This window comes from Chrysochloris asiatica, unplaced genomic scaffold (assembly GCF_000296735.1).
Source record: "Chrysochloris asiatica unplaced genomic scaffold, ChrAsi1.0 scaffold00029, whole genome shotgun sequence".
Lineage (NCBI taxonomy): Eukaryota > Metazoa > Chordata > Mammalia > Afrosoricida > Chrysochloridae > Chrysochloris > Chrysochloris asiatica.
In genome coordinates, this window is record NW_006408547.1 from 2653821 (window position 1) to 2662514 (window position 8694).

The 8694-nt window shown below is 34.4% G+C and overlaps 1 protein-coding gene across 1 annotated transcript in view; it reads right to left on the reverse strand.

Moving 5' to 3' along the window:
• Nucleotides 1-8694, reverse strand: part of NALCN (sodium leak channel, non-selective) — a 535846-nt gene that overhangs the window by 507420 nt on the left and 19732 nt on the right. Inside the window, exons 3-5 of the mRNA XM_006846666.1 lie at nucleotides 7774-7857; nucleotides 6299-6438; nucleotides 6085-6213 (exon numbers count right to left, since the gene is read on the reverse strand). Coding sequence (XP_006846729.1) covers nucleotides 6085-6213; nucleotides 6299-6438; nucleotides 7774-7857 — 353 coding nt within the window. The remainder of the gene's footprint in view (nucleotides 1-6084; nucleotides 6214-6298; nucleotides 6439-7773; nucleotides 7858-8694) is intronic.

Sequence of the window (8694 nt, forward strand, 5' to 3'; positions counted from 1 at the left end):
CTTAGGAGAAAGCGGAGTCTTTCTGTTCCCATAATAATTTATAGCCTCAGAAACCCTATATGGGAGGGCCACTATACATCAGAATGGACTCAGTGACACTAGGTTTGGGTTTTTGTTATTGTTGTTTAGGTAGAAATAATGCATTAGAAGAATTCATTTGTAGTTCGACTCATGGAAAGAATAAGGCACATCACACCCCTGCACATGTACATACACTCACAGACACACAATCTTCTGCCCCTAAGAAAATACTAAACATGGTCTTTGATACTGTATGTGGTGATTGTCTAGCTCCTTGTATCAAGCATGAAAAGAAGGTCCACTTTTCTTGCCCAAGCATACCCTTACCCTTAAGAGGTCATGTTCTCTCTCCATGTGCTTACCAAGAGTTATCTCTGCCTGTTACTTGCCTTTCACAGTAACTCCAGATAATCATCTGGCTTCTTTTTTATCCCCTTGTATTTTCAAGTTCTGGTGTGATGTTGTAGGATAAGCACTGGATTGCTAAGTGTGCAGTTGACTGTTCAAATCCACCAGCCACTCCTCAGAAACCCTATAGAGTGTTGCTATGAGTAAGAACAACATAGAATTGGCATGGCTAATCCTAATGCTGGATGCTTTGAAAAATGAATCCAACCCTGGGCAGTCAGGGCTTTATTTGCAGAGATGGAATTATTTATTGATTTTTGAAAACTCTTAATTGCTCTGCCTAGTGTTTTAGAGAGACTGCAAAACAAGCTAAGAAGTCTGAGACAGAAAATAATACTAACATTTTTATGACATTGTTGTTGTTACATACCATTGCATGTTGGTTCTGACTCACAGCGATCCTGTATAAACTCATATTAGTGGTGATTCTCTTCTCTCCCCATTGGGAGGTTAGACATGGAGTCCAATGGTGCCACATACAATATTTACAATTACGTATCACTGTGGCTTTGTAGGATACGCGTTGTGCTGCTAATCACAAGGTCAACAGATGCTCTGTGGAAGAAACATGAGGCTTTCTGCTCCCACAGGAAACCTATACAGTGTCACTCTGAGCCAAAGTCAAATCGATGGCACTAAACAACAACAACAATTTTATAAGTTCAGGTATAATTGAATTCCCTAGAAGATAGCACCTAGAAGGATAGGAACCAGATGCATAGTAAACTTTCTAAGTTTCTCTGTATGGGCATAGTATGCTATATAATATTACCAAGAGTTTATAGATAGATAGATAGATAGATAGATAGATAGATAGATAGATAGATAGATAGCTGTAGATACAGATACAGATATAGATATGAAGTCCTGGTGTGGTGCTGTGGGTTAATGAGCCAGACTGCAAAGTCATTTGAATTGCAAGGTTGGCAGTTCAAGCTCACCAGATGCGCCTCAGAAATCCTATACAGGGTCACTACGGGTTGGAGTTGACTCAACGGCACTTCACAACAACATAGATATAGATATACATATAGATACGTTGTTGTTGTTAAGTACCGTGGAGTCGGTTCCGACTTGTAGTTACCTTACACAGGGTTTCCAAGGATGTAAATCTTTATGGGAACAGAAAGCCTCATCTTTCTCCTGTGGAGCGGCAGGTAGTTTCCAACTGCTGACCTTGAGGTTAGCAGCCTGATTCGTAACCACTATGCTACCAGAGCTCCTTAGATATAGATATATATACACATGACACAGGTTCATGAACATGGAATTTAAGTTGCATAGAAGTTGCTCACATGGTGGGGAAACTATGGGCTCTGACGTTAAGACTTGAGTCAAATCCTGTTTCTCTGACTTAACCAGCTAGACACATCATTTAGCCTCTCTGAGAAAGGCTAAGGGAGGAAAACAACCCTAGCCTTTTATATTGTTCTTTAAATTAGTTATAAAAGTATATTGTCTCATACATAACAGGTGCTCAACAAATGATGCTATTAATACAATTAGAAATCTCTACTCACCATCAGTTTCTTCAGTTCCTGTTTAAATATTTCAAAGAAAATATTACCAATATGCAATTCTCAAACTTGTTCTCATATCTTCTGCTTAGTTGATGCCTCTGGACATGTCTTATTAGTTAAATGTAGCGGGTGTTTTTTTATCATTTCAAAACACATTTACACATGGATCAAGATGACATTATAAGTCTTTCCATGAGTTTGAAGTCCTTATGATTTTATATATTCTATAAAATTCTCTCTTGAACAGTATATAGAAATAAAATATTAAAATAGTTATGAGGTCCATTATATTCCTTCTCTATATTTGATTCTTCCGGATTTTCCATTAAGAAATATATTTTATTTATAAGACAATAAATTTATAAATAAAGAAAATTTGTAGGATAATAAATTATTCATTTGACATATATCCTAAAATGAAAACTTAAATAGTTTTTGTACCTGAAAGAGTAGATGTAAATACTATTTATACCAGCAATAAAAAGCTGTCAAAAACTCAATTCTATACTGTCAGGAATCCAACTCTTAGTGATATTTTACATAACACCACCACATTCTAGGAGCTGCCCCTGGGTAGGGTGAGCACATAATTTGTTGTCCTTATTGGAACTCTTTTGAGACCGAAAAGAGTAATTAGCAGGAATTACTCAGAAACAACTAGGGTAACCAGAATTGCTGTAAGAATCTCTGACATGTGGTTACCATACTTCCAAGTCTTTAACTAATGGGCTAGTCACCCCATATATTTATTTAGAACTCCTGGTGAATATCATGGGTAAGCTACGTATTACACTTGTATACATTTAACATTTACAACTACTTATTTTAAAGTTTTTCTAATTATCTAATAGTTTGGCAATAAGATGAACTTACTTGATAAGTTCTGAATAAATGTTTCTCAATAATGACAAAAAGTCAGCAAGTCTTCATCTTTTCTAGTTCACCTCCCAGCTCAATTTCACATGTTCCTAGTTTAGCTTCAGGGAGATTTCTGCCACTATATTTGGTATTTTACAATGCTTGTTTCTGTCAGAGGCTTTTTCTCTTCTCAAATTTCCTGAGGATATGAGCTGCTTTGCTTAGTCAAATCTCTATACTTGCTCCATAATTGTCTTTGATCACCATGCATTATCAGAAAAGAATCTAAACCATTTCTAGCAATTCTATTAATGACATGGTTAGGATCCACTACAATGTGTTTTAAAAGAAACCACTTTCTTTTGGGGGAGTAGTTCATCTTACATTCCAGGAACAGAGAACCCTAGGACTATGAAGAGGGAAGAGCATGAGTGGAGTGTGGGATCCTAACCAGAGAAGCAGCAACATCAGAGAAGCAGGCAGAGGTGATAAGACAGAGCAGCTGAGGGCTCTAGGCTCATGGAATGAGAGACTGTTTGCCTGCAGGCAGTAGGCTGGCTGGCAAAATGTGCCCTTTGGAAATTTAAAACAATATATATTTTCTGTGTGGTATGTGTACAACAAAGAAAAGGGGGAGTAACCATGGCAATGAGACGATATACGATAGAATGAATGTAAAACCAATGTTCTCCCATGTAAACTATCACATAATTCACAATAAAACATTAAGAAAAAAAATAGAACAAAACAAAAACAACAAAAAAAGGGGGGACTAGAAGTAGAAGTAAATACTGTTAACTGATGGTGCGTGGAGGGGATTTTAATCATAGCAATGAAATAAACTATGATTTATTGGATGTAAAAGTGATCTGGCCTATAAACTTTCACTCGATTCACAATAAAAGATTCTAAAAAAAATCACTTCCTTTTAAAAACCAACCTGAATGCATTGAATTGATTCCTTATTTATCTTGTTTGCCTTACAGATTAAACAAGCTCAAATCCGGAGGTAGACTGTGAACCACTGTACATGAGTCAGAGCAGAAGGACCTCTGCCTTGTCCAGTATTAGGTGGCAGTGTGTGCAAATCAGTTAGACAGAAACTGTAATAATTGCTCAGGCACTCAGATAAAGAGAAATAAGACCATAACAGTAACTGGTGACAGATAGTTGGAGACATAATCACCACTGTCCCAAAGCAAACCATGGTTTGCCATCTGATTCATGGCTATTTATGAGACACTTCTAGTTGAGAAGCAACAACAAACTCAGTTGGATTTAGGGAAAAAAAAAATTATATGTATTTATGTTGAGTTTGAACATTTTTGAATCTTTAAAAATAAAACAAATAGATGTCTGAGCTGGGCTGGAAATAATTGTTAAATAGTGCTGACAATTTTTCTTCTAATGTGTGAGATATTAAAATGTGGGTAATACTAAAATAAAATTTAAAGGAAAACTGGTATAAGTGATTGGTCCTGGAAATGAATCACCAAATGTGTGATAATTGTTATGATAAGCAATGTTACTTCCAACTAGTTAATGTATTTTCAAAAAGTATATGGAACATTGCATAAAAAGAAGGAAAAGAAGTTGTAAACATAATGCTACTGGACTTATTTTTGTCTTTAAAAATAAGAGAGAGTGAAAACACAGACATTCCTTCATAACTGCTACATTTGGGTAAATGAAAATTCTGCCAACTTTTATGAACTGTTCAGCCCCCCTACATGCTACACTCTATTCTTAGGATAAGGTAATGTGCAGAGGCTAATATACAGATTACAGGCAGTCTTCAATCATTTTTTTCAGTACTTAGTATAAGTATGGTTGTGGTGATTACTTACTGAATGACTTCCAAAGATACTATTTGTATTATATTAAGTGTATCAATGTAAAATTAATTTTTGCAACACGGTGACTGATATTCTAGCTGTATTAACAATTTCTATAATTCTCACACTCTGACTTGGTTTTTAATAAAACTGTAACCTTAAAGCAGCCTTCTATATGCAATGCTGTTATAACATAGCTGCTGTTTTCCAGAAGCTGTGTTCTAAATCTCCATATCCATTGTCTCCCACCTACCTATATCATTGTCCATCTTCGTATGCAGTATGGAACAATCTATACATATCCTACAACCGACATGTATTTCACATATTGTCAGATAAAATCTCAGATTCTCTTTCATGCATTTGCCTCTTCTCTCTTTTTTCCCTTTATTATTATTTTTAAATATAACCAGCTGACTAAAGGAAACAAAACAAAAACAAAAAGCAAATAAACTCTTTGTATTATGGGGGTGATGATGCATGTAATGCATCTCAACTAGTACAAAGGACAGCGGAGTAAAATATATGATATTGCTGTAAGGCTTTTATATTTACATGATGTAATATATTAGCAATTCTTTGTGGTTTTGAATAAGTGAAAGGTAAATAGTGTAAGTAGTAGCACACAAAAAAGCAGCCACTAAAATATGCAAATGTGTAGCAAAAACATCAGTAAAAAGGGAAAAATATGAAATATTAAAAATGTAGTTAACCCAATGTTGTTGTTGTTGTTGTTAAGTGCCGTCGAGTCGGTTCCGACCCATAGCGACCCTGTACAGGGTTTCCGAGGGTGTAAATCTTTACGGGAGTAGAAAGCCTCATCTTTCTCCCGTGGAGTGGCTGGTAGTTTCGAACCGCTGACCTTAAGGTTCACAGCCCGATTCGTAACCACTACGCTACCAGAGCTCCTTATAACCCAATAGATTATAGAAAAGAAGTAGAATAACAAAATAAAAGGTGCTCATCCTACAGCACAACATAATAAAGACCATATAGTATGTCTTATCAACCACCCGAGATTTTTTAACACAGCATATACTCCGGTTCTCTCTAGAAATCATGCTATCAAATATCTGTTTAGAAGACTGGTTTCGGGAAGGAGGACCCGAGCTAACAATGATAAAAATTTGGTAGTGTTTTTTTTCTAACAAGCCGCTCACTCTAATATCATGAAATGTTTCATCAGAATCGTGTTCACACATTACTCATTTTGCCACACTGAGGAAATGAGGGAATGTAACTTGGTAGTTACTTTAAATACTTTTCTACCAGGATCCATTTTTAAAATTGACTTATCTTGAAAACTTTTCTTAGAAATTGATAAACCATTATTGAGGGATCAGGAAATATCGACAAATTAAAACAGAAGTTTTTTCACGTTAGTGTTGTAGAAATAGCTTAACAATTACCTAGATGAAAATGGAGTCAAAGGATAAACTTACCCCGGTTTAGTGTCATTTACCACACAGTGATAGGTGAATGTTCCAAACATTTGAACACCTAAAATTCCGTAAAGAAGTAGAAAGAAAAGTAGGAAAATTGAGACACTCCATATTTGCTCTCCTGATCGCCTAGAGAGAAAAAAAAATAAATAAGTAAAACTTTAAAATAACTATCAAACTTTTCCCCATTAATTCATATAAAAGCAATACTTACTTTAAAATATTTGTAATTCTGGTCCTAGGTAATTCAAATCTGAAATAAATCCGGAATGCCCGGATCATAATTAGTGGTCTTGGGATCCGCAACATGCCCCAAGGTGACATCTGATCAACGATATCGGCGATTTCAAACACCTATCAATTAGGAAGTCAATAAGAACATTTAATATTCCCCTTTATATTACCTGTAGTCACAGAATATACTGACACTTTAGGAGGTATACCTTGAACTTATTCCTATGTTATCTATTTCCTAATGAAATCTATTTCTTTTCAGATACCTTAAGGGAAACAATGGAATCCTGGTGTAGCACTGTGGAATAAGGCACTGGACCACAAGGTCAGTTTGAACCTCAAGATCGGCAGTTCAAATTCACCGGTGCTCTTGGAAACCCTATAAAGGGTCACTATGATTTGGAACCAACTTGAAGGCACTTAACAACAATAAAGAAAACAATAACACATAAGCTAATAAAATTATAATTCTTGTTCATTCCTTCAATAACTCACCAAGGCATAGTTTTTATTATAAAAGCAAGTTACAATTTAGAACATAAAATAAGGTTAGTAAATCTACATTACTAGTAAGATTTTTCATGAAGTTTTTTTTACTATTAGAAAATGAAGCAATAGAAAAAGTACTAAAGTGTCATGAAAAAAATACAAAAAAGAATTGTACCATTTGCTCTGTTAACAGAAGACATATTATGATTAGAAAATGGTTTTCAATCACCTGATAGTTATTAAATGGAAAAGAACAATCGTATACAGGAAGAAATTAGATTATTGGAAAGGAGAACTTCATAACCCTGAGGTAAGATTTATCAAAAAATACTATGATGAATTAGTCGGATGGATTGTGAATTTTTATTTTTACTTCTTAATGCAGAAGACAGGTAATCACTAATCACTTTAGTTGAATTAAGTAGCAAATTATGCCAGAACAAATAATGGAAATTATTTTCCAATTAAAATCCTTCCTTTGAGACTTTTTAATATCTGTTCTTTAATACTCATAGAAAGGCATTTAATCTTGCAATACAATATTTTATGTTGAGCAATATATATCCCAAAATAGTTCTTTTCATCTTCTTTTTCATGAAAAGTAAGACATTAAAACTGAAATTTTCATTTTTTAATTAAAATTTTGATTCTTTGAGTATGGAAATCCTTTACTTTATTCTCTCATTATTTTCAGTGGATTTTTATTTAATATTTGTGAAATATGGAATAGTTTCTGGAGCATTTAGTCTCATTTCTGATTGTTAAGTAATTTATAAACATGGCAATGATTAAAATGTTAAATTTAGGCTTTATCTGAAAAACAATTAAAAATATATGCAAGGTTACAGGAACTTACACAATTATGTTTTACATATATTCTTTAATATTTCTAACAAAGCTTTCAATGTAACATCCTTCCCATTAAGAAAATGTCCAGTCCCTTGTAATTTTAAAGTATTTAATTACCTGTAACACCAAGGAAACCCAAAGGCAAAAGACCATAAATCCATCAAAAACACACCAGCGATCTTTCACATAGGAACTATCCCCCTAAAAACAAATTTCATATGGCATTATCAGGAAAAATAGACACTGAGAAAGCTCACCTGTGGAGGGAATAATTAAGTGTCATTTCAAGTCAAAGCTAGTCACAATTTTTGTACCATAATGCAAAAGACTCTCATAGCATTATTTATTAAGACATTAATTTGTGTCACAAGGAGTTGCAAACTTTGCTGTGAAGTTTTAAAGTCCTGGAAAAGAAAAACATCCCTGATTTTTCTGTTCACCACACATACTCAAAGACCTTTCACCTAACTAGGAATTTCAGGCACTGACCCAGTTCTTTGCCTACAAACACCAAGGTCACACAGAGGTCAGCATGGAGGCTCTACAACTTCTGATTAGGCACCATGTTTAGAAAAATTAACTTCAAGCTGCATAAAAGTGGAACACAAAACAAATCTTAATTCAACAATGAAAACAAACTACTCTGATTTTAACTTTAGTTGGGATTGTATGTAAAATAAAGACAAAAGGTAATGTTTTCACTTTTTACAAAGAATCTCTTCTGACATTAGGATTCATATTGCAATAAAATCAAAATAGGAATAGGAAAAAATAGAAAAAGAATTTCCCTTTTGCAATAAGAAAAGAATACCTAGAAAACTCCAGTCATTTAAGATAAATACACTGCATTTTCTCATCTTTTTTTATTTTAACCTCTTGCTCTTCAACACTAATTTTTCCTCATGCTGTTCTGTCTAACTGAAAAATTATCCCAATTCTGTGCTGACTTTTTTCTTTGGGACTCCAATCTGTTTACTACATTCACTCAGCAAGACCCTCTCTGATGATTACTATAACTCCTCCAGCTCTCACACTCAG